This window comes from Biomphalaria glabrata, chromosome 2, assembly GCF_947242115.1.
Source record: "Biomphalaria glabrata chromosome 2, xgBioGlab47.1, whole genome shotgun sequence".
NCBI lineage: Eukaryota > Metazoa > Mollusca > Gastropoda > Planorbidae > Biomphalaria > Biomphalaria glabrata.
The window spans coordinates 8,264,020-8,287,543 of NC_074712.1; the positions used below are offsets into that span (position 1 = coordinate 8,264,020).

General features: G+C 37.3%; 2 protein-coding genes across 3 annotated transcripts in view; one reads left to right on the plus strand and one right to left on the minus strand.

The window, feature by feature from the left end:
- The first annotated feature begins 289 nt into the window (after positions 1-289).
- LOC129924465 (uncharacterized) lies at positions 290-8,276 on the plus strand. The gene is made up of 2 exons (XM_056018948.1): positions 290-635; positions 4,382-8,276. Exon 2 carries the CDS (start codon positions 4,519-4,521, stop codon positions 6,922-6,924), a length of 2,406 nt encoding a protein of 801 aa, XP_055874923.1. The 5' UTR covers positions 290-635; positions 4,382-4,518; the 3' UTR covers positions 6,925-8,276.
- Positions 8,277-16,623: 8,347 nt separating this feature from the next.
- LOC106069873 (uncharacterized) overlaps positions 16,624-23,524 on the minus strand; it is a 50,174-nt gene continuing 43,273 nt past the window's right edge. For both annotated transcript variants that reach the window (XM_056018950.1, XM_056018951.1), the window contains exons 18-25: positions 23,168-23,390; positions 22,537-22,709; positions 21,610-21,765; positions 21,341-21,486; positions 19,622-19,764; positions 18,871-18,968; positions 17,957-18,131; positions 16,624-17,666 (exon numbers count right to left, since the gene is read on the minus strand). In XM_056018950.1, the coding sequence (XP_055874925.1) occupies positions 17,602-17,666; positions 17,957-18,131; positions 18,871-18,968; positions 19,622-19,764; positions 21,341-21,486; positions 21,610-21,765; positions 22,537-22,709; positions 23,168-23,390 (1,179 nt within the window). In that variant the 3' untranslated portion in view covers positions 16,624-17,601. The remainder of the gene's footprint in view (positions 17,667-17,956; positions 18,132-18,870; positions 18,969-19,621; positions 19,765-21,340; positions 21,487-21,609; positions 21,766-22,536; positions 22,710-23,167; positions 23,391-23,524) is intronic.

Here is a 23,524-nt window from a genome sequence, read left to right on the forward strand (position 1 = left end):
ACTTTACAAGTTTCTGGCCCTGCAAAATTTGGATATATTTTTTTTCTATTTTGTGGATTCCCCGGGGTTGTAGCCCTGCCTGTCCTTCCTGAAACCGTCCCTGGCTATATGGTCTAGAAAAGTCAAAAGTAGATCTAAATCTAGCATATTTTTAGCGACTATGAAAAAAACAAACATAACAAAAACCCAAAATTTGAGAGAAAACCCAAGATTTAAGATTACAGTCAAAACAATAACAAAGATGGCTGACCCATGCAATCATTCAGAATTACCAAATAAAATCAACAAAATTTTTAATGTTTTGAGGCATTTGCATTATAGATCTAAAAAAGGAAAGTTTTAATGATTCTAAGATTAAAAACATTGGTCTTTAAATATAAAATAATTATAAATGTTCTCTCAGTTTCTGTTGATCCTGTGCTGTGTAAAGTCTTAGCTAAATTGAAACCTCCTTTACTGTGTAGTGTGTAGACCAGCTAGTGAATCTAGAAAATAGACTGACACAGGGGCAAATACCTAACCTGTTCAGCAGCATTGGTTCGTACATTCGGCTAGTGTGCTGGGAGTTAATCTAAATCGTAGCATAGGATCTTCTGGAATCATTAAATAATCGCCAGGGATAAAATATAGTCAAGGTAAGTCTTGTTTTTTTTTTTGTTCAATATATCTAGATCTATAATTCATCATTTAGTTACAGGGACACCGTGGCGATTCCTAGAGAAGGTTGCCATTTGAATATGACCGACAGGTTGTCACTCAGTAGATCACTTTGATCGAAATCCTTTGTTTCTGTGATTTAATATATTTTTTTCTGATGTTCATTCAGAATCAAAGCCTCCCGCAGTATGACGGGGATGGCAGCTGCCGGGCTTGAATAGGGACCGCCGAGACGACAGTCCAGAGCGCGCATACCTTGCGACCAAGCAGCCATCCGATGACGTCGGGCATGATTTGAATTCGCGATACACATTTAGTTATTAATTGACAAACTATAGAACTTGTATTTCTTCACCATAAAATATTACTTAAAGCTTTATAATTTAGTGACACGAGTCTACTGCACATTTAATCAGTAGCAGTTGCTCCAATGTTATCACAGTGTAGAAACGTAGTTTCTCAAGATTTGTACCACTAGTTATAGGGTCAGATTGTTTAAATGTAGTTGACCGGTCTTGGTCTAGAAGGGGTGTGTGATAGAGCTTCTTTTCTTACTCTTTGTAATATCAATAGTGACTTTCAAAATCCACTTTTTTTTTTTTAAACCAATCATTTTTTCCCCAGAACCCTAACACAATCTCGAGGAGTGTAAAAACACAATAAGCTACGAAACTTAAATCAATTAATGTCCTTTTGTCCATCCCCCAAACCCTTCACTTAACTCTTTCTCTCCTAACTGACGATACCAGCGTTGATTCCACCAGAATGTGGTAAATAATTACGGAGAGAAAGAGTTAAACATCAGCGCCTAACCGTGTATTATGTGCTTTGATTGTTTTCACGAAGATCCAGGGTTCAAATCACGCCCGTCGTCATCCCTCGCCCCCAAAATTATCCGCCTGGATACGAACTATCGCTTGAAGCAGTCCGAACAATTTGGTCGTTTCCATGTTGGGTGCATGAAAAAAAAATGCGATCAGCTTTAATATTTTAAAATAAAACCCATTTTACTCATCAACATTTACCATACCCTAAATTAAAATTATAACTTTAACATCTGTGTAGTTAAAAGACTAAACGTTATTACAGAGATTATCAAATGGTATCATCGTTAGTCAAGTACAACACATTTTGTCATTCCGTTACGGATTATTTGGAAATGGGTAAAGCGGGAGGGGGTTGTTTGTTAGGTTGTAACTCCAGAGAGCTAGTTCAACTAAACCGTTGTAGGCCAAAGTTTAATAAAACTAGAAAGAGCTTCTTTTTGAAAAAGAAACAAGGTTATGAAGATAGTTTGTGTGGAAAAACAAACTCAGAATTGGCCCCCGAGGTGGTCCATTGTGACAGGTAAGCAGTCAGGTTTCAACATTTTCAGCATAAATATTAGAAGCTATGAGCTGCAAACTATGAACATCCACAACACTATCTCCTATCAACAACCACAACACCATCTCCTATCAACAACCACAACACCATCTCCTATAAACAACCACAACACTATCTCCTATCAACAACCACAGCACTATCTCCTATCAACATCCACAACACTATCTCCTATCAACAACCACAACACCATCTCCTATCAACAACCACAACACCATCTCCTATAAACAACCACAACACTATCTCCTATCAACAACCACAGCACTATCTCCTATCAACATCCACAACACTATCTCCTATCAACAACCACAACACCATCTCCTATCAACAGCTACAACCCTATCTCCTATCAACAACCACAACACTATCTTCTATCAACAACCACAACACCATCTTCTATCAACAACCACAACACTATCTCCTATCAACAGCTACAACCCTATCTCCTATCAACAACCACAACCCTATCTCCTATCAACAACCACAACCCTATCTTCTATCAACAACCACAACACTATCTCCTATCAACAACCACAGCACCATCTCCTATCAACATCCACAACACTATCTCCAGCAACAATCACAACATTATCTCCTATAAACAACCACAACACCATCTCCTATCAACAACCACAGCACTATCTCCAGCAACAATCACAACATTATCTCCTATCAACAACCACAACACCATCTCCTATCAACAACCACAACACCATCTCCTATCAACATCCACAACACCATCTCCTATCAACAACCACAACACCATATCCTATCAACAACCACAACACCATCTCCTATCAACAACCACAACACCATCTCCACCAATATAAGAAGAAGAGAAGTGTACGCATCAAAGTGTTGTGGATATTTGTGTATTGTTTAGTCGACTGAAGACAAGATACGAAATGATACGGGGATTTTCTAGTGTCATTTTATTACATTGTTCATATTCATATGTATTCAACCAACTGATTGTTACGAATATTTTGTTCAATGTGAACCTGGCCTAACAGATATTGAATGACTATGAGATCGATGTTTTTTTTTTTTTGTCAAGGCCAATACTGTCATTCAAGATCACAAGGAAAAACAAATAAACTACTATGTATTCACCCGTCACTAAATAGCAGGGCCGGACTTAACCATTGTGGGGCCCTATGGGAAACGGTTTTCGGGGCCCAGTTTGGGTAGGGATACGGATTATAAGTGAAAATTAAGAGTTTGTATTAGAAAATACATTCGTCGTTGCATTTTATTCATTCTTTACTACGTACAGAGTTACTTTACGAGCCTTGCGTGTAGCGAAGTCAAACATTATATCATAAAAATTCTAATTCCTGCATAGATCACGCTCAATAGGAAGAATTACAAAATGTTTCAATCTATCTACGAGAATTGTTGACCTCAAGTAATTCTTCATTAGTTTGAGCTTCTTTCACTAGATTCCACAATTACGGGTATTGCATAATGCCGTTTTTTTTTTTATCGCGCGTAGGATTGGCGTTTTCCATATTGAATGACACCCCAAAATGACAATTTTTTGTTTATATATTTCAGGAGATTTGTATGAGTTTTTAAAAGATTTTAATAATTTCCGGATATTTCCAGGACTTAATTTTATATATATATATATATATATATATATATATATATATATATATATATATATATATATATATATATATATACATATATAAAAGTTCCAGTAAATATACCAATTTCATCATTGATTGCTTGTTAGCCTTACCTGGCCTCCCACCTAGAAGGAACACTCTAAAGTCAAACCTCTGTTGTCTAGTCGCGTCACCCAGTCTTGAAGAAAAGTCTGTAACACATAGAACATAAAACCTGCGACGCCGCTGATCCTTAACCGCATCGGCACTTGCCGTTCTTTTGGACACATCAGCGGAGCGAAAAGGGGAGCGGGGGGGGGTAACTTCTGTGTGGGCGACATAGTTCCGACCATAGCTAATGCCCAAGCTTTCATTTTATTTGTATGAGATAACCCTTAGTCGCTTCGAGACTGAAGGCGGCCATAACATTTTATTGCTACTTTTATTGTACACGCCAATGCATTTCTATTTTTAAAAAATTTAAGGCATTATTAGGGCGAGTGTGAACGTGAAGTTTAGAACAGAGGGGCACTTGGTGGAGAGTCTGTAAGCTCTTAGAAGCATGGGATAAATATTGTGATTTGTTTAACTCTGCTTAGATATCGAGTCACAAGGAAGATTCTAGTTGAAGTCTAAGATCTATCATTAAACACGAGCAATGATTAACTCAACCTTCCCGGCCACATATTTAAAAATAAAAATAAATGTGTTTTTTTTTTTATTTGCAGAAATTTCTCAACAATCAGATCTTGAAATAGGAGAATATTCGCAACAAAGACGATTGTAATGAAAACCTGCTTGCACAAGTCTGAGACTCATGCTTCATTAATCTGATCACAAATGTCCACAAAATAACTACCTTTAAATGGAACCACAGATAAAAAAGAAACTTTGTATTATCAAAGATGTCAATGAAGTGTCAAACTTTCATAGGTTCATTGTTTTGTTTGTATACAAATTCATATTATTTTGCTTATTAGTTTCTCCATTGTATTACGAACTCTGGCGACAGCCTTCATATGTTGGAGATATTACAGCACAAATCTTAGAAGATATTAAGACATGGGACAAACGCCAAATTCCAGTAAGCGCTTGGATGGATAGAAAATACATTCTAAATGGCTCAGCTTACAAAAAATCATTATTTGAACTTGATAGGCAAATGACTGACATCATTTACTTTAATTTTAGTATATTCCCTTTCTTCAAAATGTTTTTCCAGGTGGTAATTAGCATTGGTCGGAATTTTGATTTTATCAAAGAAAACATGAAGAAAAAGTTTGGCTTAAATAGAGTCATATGTTATATTACACTCAAAAATTTTGTGTCCATTTTGTTTGTTTGTAGTGCATTTTGTTGTTTTCATTTATTGACAGAATTGTGTGAAAATATATTTCGTTGGGCAGACAGTAGAGTTCATGACGCCACTCCCTTGTTAAACATGCACAAAGCGTTTCTATTCCCTCATCCGTTAACTCTGGGTCAAGCCCCTCCGTTCTTTTTGCTTACATACTCTCGGTACCCAATGGAGGATGTTGTTTTTATTTGCGAATATCAGACCAGAGATCCAGACCCGATCTACAAAAGCGCTAACTGGAGAAAGAACGGACGACCTCTTACATCTAACGACGACAGAATCCAGATCAATGTTACAGTCAATCAAGTTGGTAATTTAGAATTGTACAACGTATTGTCCATATTAACAATCCAATTTTTGGAAGACCAAGATTTCGGAAGTTATACATGTGAGTACCACAATCCATTAAATTCTGAAGTTCAGCCTGGCCCAAGTATGACATCGGAATTTAGATATAAATCTGAAAATGATATTCCCATTCCGCCACCTGATTCAGAATGCAACTGTAAACCTAAAACAACCAATCCTGATCAATGTACGAATCAGCCAATCATAATACCTGTTCAGTGCTTTTCGGAGTTCCTTCTTAATAAAAGAAATGAACAAGTTTTGACAAAGATGATTAGCCCTGGAAGCATGTTCATAGAGGGCGCTTTTTATTCAACTGTTTCCGAGAGTGAAAACATAGGAGTTGAATTGTCTAGAACAGAAAGCAAAGACCCGGACCAAAATTGCTGCTCATGGTTTGTGAGGACATACTGGAGATTCTTTCGAAAAGGAGGTTTTTTATCTGAAAATCCTCCATTTACAAGGACCATCATTACTGAAAATGGTCTTTATTTTCTACGGTATCAATGTATGTGCAAATCTAGCTACGGGATGAGTGAGTTTAGAATATTTCGAAACTTTATCAACACAACAAGTGGTAGAGGAGATAGAGCGGAGATCGTATACCCAGTAAGACATAAGTTATTTCCAGTATATTCAGATCCTTGGTCAAGCAATCAAAGTGACACCGATACGAATAGATATCATGATACACATTCTTGCTTTGAATCAGACTTCTCATCACAAGAATGTTGGATACTCGAACAGCTGTTTGAATCCAATATGAACTTGATGATTTTATACGAATTCGGTTTGACATTTACTCTAATGTTAGTACCAACTCTGATTGCTGTTCTTTTCTACTATTCAGTAATGAAAGGTTGTATTCGTCCTCTTCTCACTTTTGTTCTGTATGACGACATGCGTGAAACAACATTTGAAGCTGTCAATGGAAAATCTTTGACAAAGTTTCGTCCTCGGAGACGCCACAAAGCTAGAATTGCACCAGATGTTCAGCGTCAACAGTATGATATTTATTTATCATACGATTCAGAAAATGAATTTGACTCGATGATTGCTGAGCATATTAAAGGCATACTGGTGAGTCTAAAATTGACATATTTTGATTCCCAAACGGATGTCCGATACGGTCATCTTATTTTAACTGAGCAAGAGAAGGCTATAGCCAATAGTTTACGTTATGTGTGTATAGCCTCACAAAGCTACATTGACCACAACAGTGTGGAGTTTAATGCCATACAGCTTGCAATTGTTGGCCAAAATAGTAAATTAAAAGACAGGCTTTTAATCATAAAATCAGAAGACTGTGATGTGGAAAGACTTTATTTAATACCATGTATTTCTGTACCAAAAGAAGCGAGGGCCAGGAGTGTATTAAATGAGCGCACTGTTAGAGATTTTTTCAAATGGGAAAAGTCTACCAGTGTACACGAACTGGCGTGCAAGTCTGATAAATTAACAGCCATCAAAGGCATTTTAGGATTAAAAACAATGACTCGCCCACTGATCATTCTGATGGCTCAAATGTTTATTATATGTATTGATACGTTTACACTGAACTCTTGAAACAAATAATGCTCAAAGTAAATGGAAATATTCCCTTATCAAAATCAACTAATTTAGACTCATTGATTAACTAATTGTTTTTGTTTTCATATTGATTCATGTGTCAAGTAATAATTGTCTCAAGTTTTAACTGGATCCGAGGATGAGAAGAGGGAGAAATAACGTGGACAATATTCCACCCAGTAAAAAAAAAGATAATGAAATTCAAGAACGCATACCAAGTGTTTGTATGTGTGTGTTTGTGTGTGTGTGTTTGTGTGTGTGTGTGTTTTTTTTGCTTGGCTACTCGAATACTTTGCATATTTCGGCTTTCAATGCCAGTTATGATTGGTTTATATTATTGATTCATTTATATTAAATGTCTGATTACTGTGCAGAACATTGATTGTGACTGCATCTGCTACTTATATTATAGAATCTCTTAAAATATGTTGATACTCTCGTTAAGGAATCGTATCGCATTATAAGTCTCAACGTCTCCACTTTTTAATAGTATATGTAAAAAAATATATTTTTAGTATTTTTGTTGTCATGCTATTTTTGTTTAACTTGATTTTAGTTTCAACTCTTATTTTTTTAAGATTGTTATTACAATTATTTGTATACAACAAGCGTGGCTGTAGAGCCGGACATATTGAGATATTTTTAGAATGTGTAATGTGTGCACGATCTAGGTCACTCCATTCATCGAAATGTCTGTGTCGTGAAAGGAATAGAGAGTTTATTTTTGTAGATCACGTCATAGATTTACTTTCTATTCAGCATATCTTCCTTCCAGTCTGCATAAGATTGTGTCCCTTGCAGTCTGTGTTTGGAGATTCTTTGTCTAGGTTCTGAGTTACCATTTATGTGGAACTGTTATTTATTGTTTGAATACATTTCGTACCATTGCACTGTTCGCTGATGTTTACTGTTGAGGAACTGCTTTACAACCTCACGAGCCTTTTGATTGTGTGTGAAAATCGGATATTTTAATTGTTTATGATTATTGACCAGTAGAGCATGTTATGATTGGTGTTCGTATGTTATATGTAGTTTGTATGTTTATTATGTGTTTGTTGTTTATATTCTTAATTTTTTAATAAGTTTGTTACTTGTATGTTTTGTGTTTATATGTTTTGTATGCTTGTTATTTGTATTTCTGATGTTTGTATTTCTGATGTTTGTATTTCTGATGTTTGTATTTATGATGTTTGTATTTCTGATGTTTGTATGTCTGATGTTTGTATTTCTGATGATTATGTTGATATTCTATTTATAGTCAATGAAGAAACAAAAAAATTTTTTTTTTTTTTTTTAAAGTTTTGTTTTCTTATTGAATCTCATGAGTAAATAAACTTTTATTAAATTAATTGAAGGCTCCATTTTTTTTGCTCCATATCATAGAAATAATACACATATAATGTCTTAAGCATTCATTCCCTGGAGACAAAGTGCTAAAACCAAGATTGTGATAAAATACCAAGAAAATTTACTTTATCTTCAAAAGAGAGAGAAAGAGATAGACAGCTAGAGAGAGAGAGAGAGAGAGAGAGAGTTAGAGAAAGAGAAGGAGAGAGAGAGAGAGAGACTACAAAACACTTCTTAAAACGTTTATTTTAAAACAATATGTAGGTTAAGTTCCAGTACGCTTTTATCTTTCTTTTTCTTAAATATTTATAAAATTTATATTTTTTTTAAAGTAGATAAAAACAAACTATTTCTTCAATATCCCCAGAGGAGGCTGTTTTACACTAGTGCATAAGCTAACAATGTTAAATATCTTTTTAAAAAAAATGATTAGTTACTTTTATTATAAAGTGCACCTTTTAAATGAACAACATTCTCAGTGCGGTAGGGTTCAATCTCTTATGTGAACCAGTGGGCTGCGGGTTCAATCTCTTTTGTGAACCAGTGGGCTGAGGGTTCAATCTCTTTTTGTGAACCAGTGGGCTGAGGGTTCAATCTCTTTTGTGAACCAGTGGGCTGCGGGTTCAATCTCTTTTGTGAACCAGTGGGCTGCGGGTTCAATCTCTTTTTGTGAACCAGTGGGCTGAGGGTTCAATCTCTTTTGTGAACCAGTGGGCTGAGGGTTCAATCTCTTTTGTGAATCAGTGGGCTGAGGGTTCAATCTCTTTTGTGAATCAGTGGGCTGAGGGTTCAATCTCTTTTGTGAATCAGTGGGCTGAGGGTTCAATCTCTTTTGTGAACCAGTGGGCTGCGGGTTCAATCTCTTTTTGTGAACCAGTGAGCTGAGGGTTCAATCTCTTTTGTGAACCAGTGGGCTGCGGGTTCAATCTCTTTTGTGAACCAGTGGGCTGCGGGTTCAATCTCTTATGTGAACCAGTGGGCTGCGGGTTCAATCTCTTATGTGAACCAGTGGGCTGCGGGTTCAATATCTTTTGTGAACCAGTGGGCTGAGGGTTCAATCTCTTTTTGTGAACCAGTGGGCTGAGGGTTCAATCTCTTTTTGTGAACCAGTGGGCTGAGGGTTCAATCTCTTTTGTGAATCAGTGGGCTGAGGGTTCAATCTCTTTTGTGAATCAGTGGGCTGAGGGTTCAATCTCTTTTGTGAATCAGTGGGCTGAGGGTTCAATCTCTTTTGTGAATCAGTGGGCTGAGGGTTCAATCTCTTTTGTGAACCAGTGGGCTGCGGGTTCAATCTCTTTTTGTGAACCAGTGAGCTGAGGGTTCAATCTCTTTTGTGAACCAGTGGGCTGCGGGTTCAATCTCTTTTGTGAACCAGTGGGCTGCGGGTTCAATCTCTTATGTGAACCAGTGGGCTGCGGGTTCAATCTATTTTGTGAACCAGTGGGCTGAGGGTTCAATCTCTTTTGTGAATCAGTGGGCTGAGGGTTCAATCTCTTTTGTGAATCAGTGGGCTGAGGGTTCAATCTCTTTTGTGAATCAGTGGGCTGAGGGTTCAATCTCTTTTGTGAATCATTGGGCTAAGGGTTCAATCTCTTTTGTGAACCAGTGGGCTGAGGGTTTAATCTCTTTTTGTGAATCAGTGGGCTGAGGGTTCAATCTCTTTTGTGAATCAGTGGGCTGAGGGTTCAATCTCTTTTGTGAATGAGTGGGCTGAGGGTTCAATCTCTTTTTTGAATCAGTGGGCTGAGGGTTCAATCTCTTTTGTGAACCAGTGGGCTTCGGGTTCAATCTCTTTTGTGAACCAGTGGGCTGAGGGTTCAATCTCTTTTGTGAATCAGTGGGCTGAGGGTTCAATCTCTTTTGTGAATCAGTGGGCTGAGGATTCAATCTCTTTTGTGAACCAGTGGGCTGAGGGCTCAATCTCTTTTGTGAACCAGTGGGCTGAGGGTTCAATCTCTTTTGTGAACCAGTGGGCTGAGGGGGTGTCTGGGAGGAAGTATGCTGCCTTCAGGCGCTCAGCAAATACAAGGGATGAAATCTCTAAGGTTATCGACTGTTCTTTGAAATAGTTTTAGTCTTAAGTCAAATCAGATATAAGAGATTTGACTTAACCACGTGCGACGCTTAATATTTTTTTAAAATCTAGATCTAGTTATTAAATCGTAAATTACGTTATTAAAATAACAAATAAGTATATTTTCTAATTGGGCTAAATGGTACTTGAAATCGTCTATGTAGCGCTTCCCGGAGCACCGGTGCTATCACAGCTTCTTTTAACTGATTAGAAAGGGATCGTATTAGACATGCCTTCATTCCCCATACGAGGTAGGTGTCATGCTTGGTTCACCTTCCTTCACCTTCACCTATCCCTTAGTCTGTTGGACTGTTGGGGCACCACGCAAGATTTGTCGAACATTTTTCTCCATTCCTGTCTATCTTTTGCCTTAAATAGAGCCTCTTCGATGACAGGCTCGTCCATTCGTTATGGTGTCTTCCCATAGCTTTTTCTGACTGCCTCTTCTTCTTTTTTTCCTGGTTCTGTTCCCTGAAGAGAGGTCTTTGCGAGCCCCGAAGACCTTGTAATATGGCAATAGAGTTTTTGTTTGCATTTTTGTATTTTTTTTTTACAATTGTTAGCAAGTCATCGTGGGGTCCAATCGCTGTAGTAGCACTCTCTCTAATCTCTTCGTTTGTGATGCGGTCTTTAAATGTAATAAATTGAGATCCTTCTGAAGCAGGACTCGCAACTGAGATCCTTCTGTAGCATCTCGAATCCCATTGCTACGATCCTCCTCTCTAGCTCTGCAGTCAGCGTCCAGGGATCGCAACTGAGATCCTTCTGTAGCATCTCGAATTCCATTGCTACGATATTCATCTCTAGCTCTGCAGTGAGCGTCCAGGACTTGCAATTGAGATCCTTCTGTAGCATCTCGAATTCCATGGCTAGAATCCTCCTCTCTAGCTCTGCAGTCAGCGTCCAGAACTCGCAACTGAGATCCTTCTGTAGCATCTCGAATTCCATGGCTAGGATCCTCCTCTCTAGCTCTGCAGTCAGCGTCCAGGACTCGCAACTGAGATCCTTCTGTAGCATCTCAAATTCCATGGCTAGGATCCTCTTCTCTAGCTCTGCAGTCAGCGTCCAGGACTCGCAACTGAGATCCTTCTGTAGCATCTCGAATTCCATGGCTAGAATCCTCCTCTCTAGCTCTGCAGTCAGCATCCAGAACTCGCAACTGAGATCCTTCTGTAGCATCTCAAATTCCATGGCTAGGATCCTCTTCTCTAGCTCTGCAGTCAGCGTCCAGGACTCGCAACTGAGATCCATCTGTAGCATCTCGAATTCCATTACTGGGATCCTCCTCTCTAGCTCTGCAGTCAGCGTCCAGGACTTGCAACTGAGATCCTTCTTTAGCATCTCGAATTCCATTGCTAGGATACTCCTCTCTAGCTCTGCAGTCAGCGTCCAAGACTCGCAACTGAGGTATAAATGGATAGTTAATATTAAAAGAATTTGCACAATAATTCGTTAAAGTCCAATGATAACGTATAACAACACATCATCCACTACCGTCGATCAATACCGATCTTCTAATTTTGGTATGTCCAGAGCATAACTCTGTCTCGATAATTAAGGTAATTGATTTTGAAACACCCAATGAGAATTGATTATTATGTGCATATGTACAAACATTTTATGTTACTTCCTATAGTTTCTGACTCTTTAAAAAACAACAACAACACGTATTTTTAAAACTAATCGATAAGAAGCGAAGAAAACAAAATTATGGATCACTAACTTCTATGTGGCCCCTAAAAGGTTCATCCATGGGCAGGCCCGGCCCTAACAAATGCGGGGCCCTACGCGAAACGTATTGCGCGTGGTCCAGTCTGAGTAGGGATAAGCATAACATCAAAATTAAGATTTGGTTTAAGAAAATACATTCGCCTTTGACGTTTTTTTTTCTATCGCGCGTAGGATTGGCACCCCAAAATTGTCACTTTTGTCTATTTTTTAGGAGATTTTAATGCGTTCTCATGAGATTTTAATAATTTCAGGATATTTCCATGGCAGTTTCGTACAATTTGCAATTATAGGAGATTTCCAGGAGACCCTGAAAAGTCAGGAGGCCACGAAAGCATTGTTATTATATAGATATATAAAAGTTTTAATGTTTTAATTAAATAATTTACATCTAGAATTAGCGTGGGCCTATGAAAGTGCGGCGCCCGCTGCGACCGCATAGATTGCAGTGGCCTAAGGCCGGCCCATGGGTCATTTATTTGGAAAGAAATGCAGGTCAAAAGACAGGTTTCAATGTGTTCAGACGTATCTCAAATCTGTGACCTACAAACTATCAATCAATCAATCAATCCTACTTCCTTCCTTAGAAATTTGCGCGAGGTCAAAATGTTGCCATCATCGTTGATGTTTGACTGGTTGGCATTTGTTATTTCGGTATTGAAGCATTGTAAATATTCATAATTATCCAACTAACTTATAGTTACAAATTTATGGTTTAATATGAGCCTGTCTAACCCATACTCCGAGGCCGCAACATCTGCATACGCGGACCCTAGGACTCACGAGACGAAAGAGTCCACGGTAAGATGAAAATTATATAAAATAAAAAAAACAAAAACTTCTTCGCTAAAAGCCAATTAATCCGATATGATATGTTAATAATAATCATCTCGCTCCTGACTAATGTTTAATATGTCAATTACACACTTTTCTATGACGATTTTATCAGTTGACGCAGCTTGACAAAAAAAAAACAAAAAAAAAAACAATTATTGTTAAGTCTTGTAAGTAAAGTTCTCCTTTCAGACCTAGGGATCTACAGGGCAGACGATGTAAAGGTCATCTGTTTTTGTGGTTCACGGTTAACGAGGGTGTCATGTGACCATCACAACGGCCAACGCCTTTATTTTTCCTCAACTTATGTCAGGTACCCATTAGAACTGGTTGGACTCAAGGCGCCCAAACACCGCGAAATAAAAAATCCCAGTCTTCACCGAGATTCGATCCCGGGACCTCGCTTTACCGCCCAGCCACCGCGCCTTACAGTCCTTTGATATAATTTAATTATGCACATGAATATCAAATTTACTTATTTTACAAACCAATCAGCGTCGTTCTATCAATTTGTCTGGTTTTTAAGCCAATGAACGTCGGTTTTTCTTCTGGTTTATCACGCCATTCCTAGAAGTAGGCCAAGCCTCGTTTTAAAGTTTCCTGCCAAGACCCCGACATCAGTCTGGTTATTAACTCTTTCTCTCCGTATTTATTTTCTACGTTCCGATGAAATTATTCATTTTGCTCATTTGTGTTTCACTACTCTGTTATGATTAAACTTCAATAACTTTTTTTGTATGTAATCAGGAAATGTTATATTAGATATGTAATTATAGAAGTCCCACTTTAGCGCTTTCTCCAAAGATGCTTGCGCTCCATCATGGACATACGGTGGCATGACCGCACTACAAACAGCGATGTCCTTGCTTTAAAAAAACTCAGAAAAAAGAACAGAAAATATTGTCAGAACTTTGGACGCTTATCATAACTTATCATACTTCAGAGAAAAAGATAAATTGATAAAAGTTTCGTGCAAAGAGCAGTTCTTTATGGATTTATTGATCCATAATAAAACAAACATACGATAATAACAATGCATTATCATCAGACACGATTAACTAGTCCAGCTTTTTTTTTTGTCGTTTGCAAGTAATTACATAACCTTTCATCTTACCATTAAACTTTGGATCTGTATAGTTGCTTAGAGGAATTGTTTTATCATGATATCTGATGTAGGAATGTGTAAAACAGGTTTTTAAACCTCTTCCATGGCTGGCATGGTCAATTTTTTTGCCTATAGTGTCCAGTTTTCTGGAGTTTGATATAGGCCTAAGTAAAGATATTGTAAGATGCTAACAAACTTCTGTTTTGTGATGTTTTATCCAACATTTTGTCTACAGTGAGGCTATTCTGAACTTTATCATTGAGCGTTCGAAAGTTTTGTTTTCAAATCTCAATCTATTTTATCTTGTTGGCCTTGTCTCAATTGATGTTCCAGATTAAATGGTTTCATAGCGACATAGCTTAAAACTCTGTGGCATGAAAAGTGGACAGAGTCACAGACAATTGCTTTTTCGACAAGGAAGGAAAAATAAGCCAAATTTCCAATCATCAGCAGTGTATTGTCTACAGTTTTTTGTAGACTCGGTCATGTAAATTATTACTTTTATGTAGACACAAGTAAGCTATTTAAATAAAACGTTTCAATTAGAGTACATTATTACTTTTATGTAGACACAAGTAAACTATTTAAAACAAAATGTTTCAATTTGAAATTTTAAAAAAATCATTCGACTACAGCAGTGGTTCCCAAACTTTTTTTGTCTCATAGACCCCTTGTCATGTTTTCTAGTTTTCGGTAGACCCCCTGCTCAACTTCCACATTTTTGCAAATTCATTAACATTTTTTAAAAACAAATTTCTAACTGTATTGAGTTGAAGAGTGAAAAAATAGTTTAAAACTACACAACTACGGACATTATGTTTCGTTTACGAGTTTTTCGTTCTATGAAGTAGTCTTTCCAATATTAAATAATAATTAATTAATATGTCTTAAGTATCATTGTAAAAGGTTTCGCAAAGAACAGTTTCTCGTGTATTTCGTGTGGCTCAAATATTGAATCTGCGGAACTGTTTTCATTAACAGGAGAAGGGTCGAAGGCGAGTAACTGAAGCCTAAACCAGTAAGCTTCGAGCATGAAGGGCTCATTATGCCTTGGCTTGCTACCCACCTAGCAGAAGGAAAACTGAATTCAAACCCCTGTTGCCTTGCTACTATACCCAAACATGGGTCAACCATAAGGAAATAAAAGGAGACGGTGACCATTAGCGCCATGTATTCCTTTAATGGGCTGCTGTTTTGTTCTTTGCCACAGTTCCTCATTCGAGATCTTGTCTGGCCAGCGGAAAATAAGAATCTTCCTCAGGCAGGTATTGGTGAATACCTGGATTTTTTTCAAGGTGGTGATGGTGGTTCTCCAGGTCTCCGCAATTCGGAAGCAGATGCCATGCAGATGGGCAAGACGTGGAAACAGTTGGAAAGATTCGCCCAGAACCGAGATGCCTGGGGGAAGCTGGTTGGTGGCCTATGCCCAGAAAGGACCACAGGCAGAGATGAGATAAGATGGTGACTATTAGACAGTTTGTAGCACACAGCGCTACACCTTGTCAGACCAAACTGTATTTCTATCTTTTGCAAAGATTTAAATAAGAGCTTTTAATTTTATAACTCATGCCACCGAAGCGACCTTGAACTGCATTGTTGCTTAAAGAAATTCTTTTCATAATAACAGATGTAGGTTTGTGTAAAACGACTGGTACAATCAATGTTTGACTTTTGTTGTTTTCCGTATTTTGCTATAAGTAAAGAAATCTTGTAAGACGCTCACAAACCATCATCTTCTCTACATGATGTCGAACAGAGATTTTGCGGGTCTATTTTGAACTTTGAATGTTTGAAAGTTTTTCAAATCTAAATTTTTGTCAGGGTGGCATTGTCTCAGATGATCTCCAGCGTAACTGGTCTCATATCGTCATAAAAAATTCACTTAGGCAAGTGCTTGTTTGACAAGGAAGGAAAGAATCCCAATTTTAAATAATTAATGCTGTACTGTCTACATTTCTTTTTTTTTTTCTAAATATTAGTTACATGTAGACAAAATTAAGCTATTTATATAAGTATTGAAATTGATTACAACAATTTTTCGTTTGAATAGCAGGATAAATATTTAAAAGATTGACAAAGGTACAAATCATATATTAGTGTATGAAATAATTACATTTATGTGATGTGAAAATTAAGTAACTCGCCCTGCTTAAATGAAATCTATTATCGTAGACCCCCGTGGACATCTCATAGACCCCCAATTTATTTTTTCACTTTCGTAGACCCCTTGGAAGTCTTTGTAGACCCCCGGGGGTCTATATAGACCACTTTGGGAATCACTGGACTACAGCGTTGGACTATAACTAAGGTAGATTTCAAATTGAGTATTGAGTTGATTTTGTTAATGGTGATTAATGGGAAATGAAAGTTGACTTGACGTTCTTAAACATGAGATGCACTATCATAGACCCCAGTTTACATTTCATTTATTTTAAATTCCAAAAACCACTTAGAAGTCGTAATAGAGCCCTGGGGGTGGGGTCTATATAGACCACATTTTGGGAATCACTGGTCTAAATCATGTGCATACCTATATTTATATTTCATGAATACTTTATTCTTCACTAAATGAGCATCAGGTCCATAATATTAACAATCTTACACTTAATAATTTTATTAGGAAAACTTTTATTGTCGCATGTACAATGGATAACTTTTGTTTAAGGAAATGTTTATCAACATTATGGCGAACATTATGCATGGGTGATGAATATACAAATGATACATATACAATACAATTCAATAAGTTAAAATGTATATAACAATTATAACAGTGTGAAATGAATATAATACATAGACAAAACAAAAAACTCATCAGTTATAAGAAGTTATATTATAAAGTCTCTTTTTTACTTGATTCTCTCACGTACAGTGGTTTGAATATATATTAAATGTAATACTTCAATTTTATATCAAAACTTGAATTGATCTAAAATATTGTTTTCTTCTTTTAAAACCTACACATGAATTCAGTTGAAAACACAAGATACTGTATCATAAAATGCAATATATAAAAACTAAACATAATTTAATTAAATGTTCACTTATACACTTGTATGTTCCCCGATATGGAAGTAGATTCAATAACAGTTCTGTCTTTATTTGTTTCTTAAGGCCAATGACTTTTAAACATATAAAAAATTAGTCACTCACGAATCATAAAAAATGTATATAGGAAACAAACGAATCAAAACAAAGCTATTTTATTTGAATGAAATTTATCGCTTAATGCACAATGGACCCCATTCACCAATCGTAAACAAGCAACATTTTGCCACGTGATAATATTGATAAAACAATGGAAGAAAACTGTCACGTGACAGCCTGTGTATATTACGTAATTTGTATAGAAGAGAGAGAGAACCGCGCGGCTAAATGTTGTTTGTTTACGACAGGTGAATGAAGTCCACTGGTGTGTAATATATCTAATTACACAATAAGAAATGTCAACATTAAAGAATATTACATCTCTATAGAAAGTAACGATTTTGGAAATACATTTGGAAAATAAGATTTGTTTTGAATTTTTCTTGACTCGTTTCAGATATCGTACTTAAAGCAGCCTAGAAACTTTATAAACGGTTTATTATAACAAAGATATCAACAAAGCTGAGAGGATGGCTGCAATACTGTATGACGTCAGAGCGATACCTGGCGAAGAAATAAATGAATAGATAAATTGGTTAGTTGTTTCAGAGATCTTATTCAGTGGAAGAGATGACATCGCCAATAGCCTCATTTACACAGATCTAGCAACCTCATTTACACAGATCTAGTAACTTCATTTACACAGATCTAACAACCTCATCTATGTAAACCTAACAACCATATCAACACAGATATAAGAACCTGATTGCTCGGTACATTGACGTCTTACTGTACCCCCCCCCCACACACACACATTTGTTAAGTAAGACTTTCCATTAAATAGCCTGACTTACCATTGCGACCATCATCTTTGGGTTGACTTGTTGACGTCACGTGACTACTGAACACAACGGATGCCTTGGAGTCCAAAATTTTTTGTCGGTCAGCCGTCAATGCTTTGTACTGGACATCGGTGACTGCATTAGCTTGGTTGGTACTTAGTGCTTTCAATTGGTCAACAGTAAATGCCTATGGAATCACGAGTTCAATCATTTTATCACGAGATTGTTGATAGCTTCAATGAGCTTGAAATATTTATATATATATAAATCATCTTTGGAAAGTTGAAAGCTGGAATTATATATAGGCCTATAGCCTATATTTTTTAATAACTATTGTATAGTACATTTTTCATGTTATAGCATCTACATTGTGTTGTGGTCCAAAGCAGTTGGGGGGGGGGGTAGGCCTATCTAGGAAACGTTTTCCGTGTTGGTTCAGCAAATATAGTTCAAGTTGGGATTCAGATTCCAGCCGCCTTATTAGGTCGCCAAACGGTTTACATCATTCAGCCACCAATCCCACGTCTTCAAAAGATAATCTAGAAATAAGAGACTTGTTTTTGTTTTATACGTCTGGACGTTACTTTGGAAGTGAAGATTACTACGTCCCAGACCAGACAAGCCGCAGGACAGCAGTTGGTGGCAGAGGGCAGGGGTTAAACTTGGAGCCATCGCGATGACAGTCCGAAATGCATAGCTAACGAACAGGCCGCAATCATTGAGTTATGTGTATTTGAGTATACTCAAAGTACAATAAAACATACGTTAGGATATAACACTTACACTATTTAAGGATGTCAGTTTAAATATCCTAGATTAACTAACAGAACTTAGTATCGGTAGAGAGTATGAAGATCCTTGTGGTAAGTACAACCAGCTATCAACCAAAGTAAGAATATAAAAAATTTAAAACACAAACTACTCACATTGATGATATCGTTAGGTAATTTTGGGATAACTTTTGGTTGTATCAACGACAGCTGTTTGGAGTTGATGCTCTTGATTTGGTCTGGGCTAAATCCAGCTGGTGCATGAAATAGAAGGCATACAAGTTAACACATTATCGGCTTTACATCTTTCATATTTACCTACATACACAAGAGATAGAGAAATTGTTTTTGTCTGCAAATGTTGTTTAAAACTATTTTGAACAATAAACCATACAGATTGTATATGCGAAGCAGTTGTTCATCTATGATATTTGTTTTGTATTATGGTACTGTTAATAATATAGTGAATAAAGGAATGTGATCCAAACTTTTAACTTATTCACTGTATACAGTAGCGTAGCAAGGACAATACAATTCAGACGCCATTCCTCAAAGGACCGTTTCATCAATGGCGAGTCCTGCACGGTTAGCTTGGTAAACTATAGGAAAAAGGCGGGGTTCCCGGTGTGCTCGGCCTTTGGACACATATTCAAGTCCGTGCGTTCGGAATGTCCGACGCATTAAAAAAAAAAGCAAGTTTAAAATGGACATTAGCAGTAGCTTGGACCACTTCCAGACAGAGCGCTTTGTTCAACCAGGCTTACATGTCTAGAGGTTCAAGAGTTTCGCCTCAACTCATTTAACAGTAAAATGGTCTAATAGGGCCAATATAGACATTACTGGAGTTCATAAATTATGTTTAGCATAGATTGACGTATTGGTAAATCTGTTTTTTTCGTTTACCTACCTAGTAACACGCCCATGTCTCCGACGACAGCTGGATGCCACAAGCTGACATCTGCGCCAAAAATGGAGAAAGCCTTCTTGACATATGCTCCGTGTTGTGGCGGCGAGCAGCTCACGGTACGACCAATTACCTCTACTGAACGTCTGGGATCAAAACATAATCAATTAGGTCAATGCTATACAATATTTCAAGGCTCCTCTATCCCTAAGTTCTGCCTATACGGTGTACCTAAACTCTGCTTATACATAAGCTCTGCTTATACCTAAGCTCTGCCTATACCAGTCTATTCCTAAGTTTTACATATACCAACGGCTCTGCCTATACCTGTACCTAAACTTTGCCTAAAAATTCGGCTCTGCCTATACATGGGCTTTGACAATACCTTGTCTCTGCCAATACCTAAGCTCTGCCTATAACTTAGCTCTGGTTATACCTGGGCTTTGCCAATACCTTGTCTCTGCCTATACCTAAGCTCTGCCTATACCTAAGCTCTGCCTACACCTAAGTTCTGCTAATACCTGGGCTTTGCCAATACCTTGTCTCTGCCTATACCTAAGCTCTGCCTATACCTAAGCTATCATGTCCTACTCATCAAATAGACTTCAAGCTACCATGTCCTACTCATCAAATAGACTTCAAGCTACCATGTCCTACTAATCAAATAGACTTCAAGCTATCATGTCCTACTAATCAAATAGACTTTATCATGTCCTACTCATCAAATAGACTTCAAGCTACCATGTCCTACTCATCAAATAGACTTCAAGCTAACATGTCCTACTCATCAAATAGACTTCAAGCTAACATGTCCTACTAATCAAATAGACTTCAAGCTAACATGTCCTACTCATCAAATAGACTTCAAGCTACCATGTCCTACTCATCAAATAGACTTCAAGCTAACATGTCCTACTCATCAAATAGACTTCAAGCTATCATGTCCTACTAATCAAATAGACTTTATCATGTCCTACTCATCAAATAGACTTCAAGCTACCATGTCCTACTCATCAAATAGACTTCAAGCTACCATGTCCTACTCATCAAATAGACTTCAAGCTATCATGTCCTACTAATCAAATAGACTTTATCATGTCCTACTAATCAAATACACTTCAAGCTAACATGTCCTACTAATCAAATAGACTTCAAGCTACCATGTCCTACTCATCAAATAGACTTCAAGCTATCATGTCCTACTCATCAAATAGACTTTATCATGTCCTACTCATCAAATAGACTTCAAGCTAACATGTCCTACTCATCAAATAGACTTCAAGCTAACATGTCCTACTAATCAAATAGACTTCAAGCTAACATGTCCTACTCATCAAATAGACTTCAAGCTACCATGTCCTACTCATCAAATAGACTTCAAGCTAACATGTCCTACTCATCAAATAGACTTCAAGCTATCATGTACTACTAATCAAATAGACTTTATCATGTCCTACTCATCAAATAGACTTCAAGCTACCATGTCCTACTCATCAAATAGACTTCAAGCTACCATGTCCTACTCATCAAATAGACTTTATCATGTCCTACTCATCAAATAGACTTCAAGCTACCATGTCCTACTCATCAAATAGACTTCAAGCTACCATGTCCTACTCATCAAATAGACTTCAAGCTAACATGTCCTACTCATCAAATAGACTTCAAGCTAACATGTCCTACTCATCAAATAGACTTCAAGCTATCATATGGTGGACTTACTTAAAGGACGTCTCGTCGATTTTTTCTATTTCACTGACATCTAGAGCACATACAAACTCCGACAAGGAAGAGAACTCTCCTGGTGTGATCTGTTTAACATTCTGTTTGCCTGTCAAATTCATCCACCGAAGGAAACCCGCCCTTAGCTGAAATAGAAGAGAAAAAAAAAGTTTATTTATTTTTTGATTGATAAATGTTGCTAAAAATACATGAAAATATTATTTTATACTGTCACTAAAAGTATAATATTTTTTTGTGTAGGCCCCTACCTGTTCTGCAGAGAGACGCCCATGTTTCCCAATACTATTCATAGCGTCCACTCCAGTCAATTGAAGATCCTGGATCTCTGTGGGAACAAGTCCAGACACCAAGGAACCTAGTCGCTTGATCTGTTCATTGGTCCATTGTTTCGTTTCATTCAGAACCTGATCATGGTAAAATATTTTTTTAAAATCAAGAAATTTAAAAAATTTGGTATCTTCAATTTCTTATTTGTTTCTTTTTTCTTTAAAGACTTTTATTACCCTAAAAATTCCTGGCCCTTTTATTTTTTATTTAGTCAATAGAGCCCAAATGTTTATCTACCTCCTGACTTGCGCCCAATACAAAGCAGAAGTTGTATCAAAGCAGAGTCCAGATCAATACCGCATGACCAAGCCGCCATCTTTCTAGTTAAGAAATGTGACCAATGAGAGGGCAGTACTGCTGTAGACCCATTCCTGTGGCATTTTACGTCTCGAGAGACGATCTTTTCCCTTTGCAACTTCTTGTGTGACTAAAGAGGCCAATCCTTGATACACTGCTGCGATTGCAGGTTGGGCATATATAATCACCAGGCGCCGTTGCATAAAGCATAAAGGAAGACCCATTACATCATGAGAACATTCCGTAGTAGACACCGCTAAGGAATTGAGTGAATGCATGTTATTTCCCTTTAATAAATATTGATCCCTGTAGTGGTCGAGATTAACTATTTGATATTGGCTCACTAGTACAACAATAATGACATCAATATATGTATATATATATATATATATATATATATATATATATATATATATATATATATTGCCTTTAAGTATCAAGTATTTAGTCAGAGTATCAGGCATTGTCTGCCTGACCGTTGTATCAATAAAAGATTCGGTAGACCTAGCTGCATAGAAAGAGGCGAGATACTGAATTGTTTAATTACTGACCTGTTTCGCTTTGTTGACCAAAGTAGTCAGAGACTCAGCTGACCAATCGCTTATGGCTCCTAAGGTGGACAGGCAGTTCTTAAAGTCATCATCTTTCATAGCGGTCAGTGTCTGTGGGTCTACTTGGTTGGCAGAACCGCGAAGCATCATCAGTATCTCACATGTTAACGGGGCTATGGATTTATATTTAAATATTCGTTAAGATGATAAATAAACAAAATAAATTTTCACTTACTAACTAGAGCGTTACTATAGTTTTGTAGTGACAATTTGTACATATCAGTTTTAACCCCACAAGTTAGTGCTAGCTTTAATAATGATACACTTACAAGCTTAATATTACACTAAAGAACACTGAATTCAATAAGCGACCCCAACACTAGATGCTGGAGACATCAGACTCCTAATCACAAACTCTCCCGTAACACAGGTTACACACAACACTGACAATGTGAACTTTCTTACCAAGGGGGATAACTCTATATGCTAACAACAAATACATAAACTCAGTGTCAGTTAGCACAAACGTTTTAGCACAATTTTAGCGCCAGGGATTTAGCGCATCAGTTTCAGCATCCATCATAATCTTAAACGCTATATATACATCTTCAAACTGTAATGTTGCAACTACCTCCTGGCACGGCGCGCCTCCTTCTGGATATGGGTTTTGTCGTCTGAGTCGCCAGAATGACCATTGCGTTGACCAGCCTCTTCTCTCCAGCGTCATCGTCGTCGTCATCACTGTCCTCCCTGGAGAATCCTTCCTCTAATCTCTCTTTGATGTTCTCGTTTCTCTTTTCCAAGCCCTTCATGATGACCTTAAAACTTCCAAGGAGACTTTTCTTCACTTCCCACTAAACAAACAAGCAAAAATATAAAAAATACTTACTTTAAAAAGCTTATCTAAGGGGAAGAAATCCAAACTTACAGTTACATCTCTCAATAATGCAGGAGCTATTTTCCTTATTCGATTCAAAATCAAGCACAA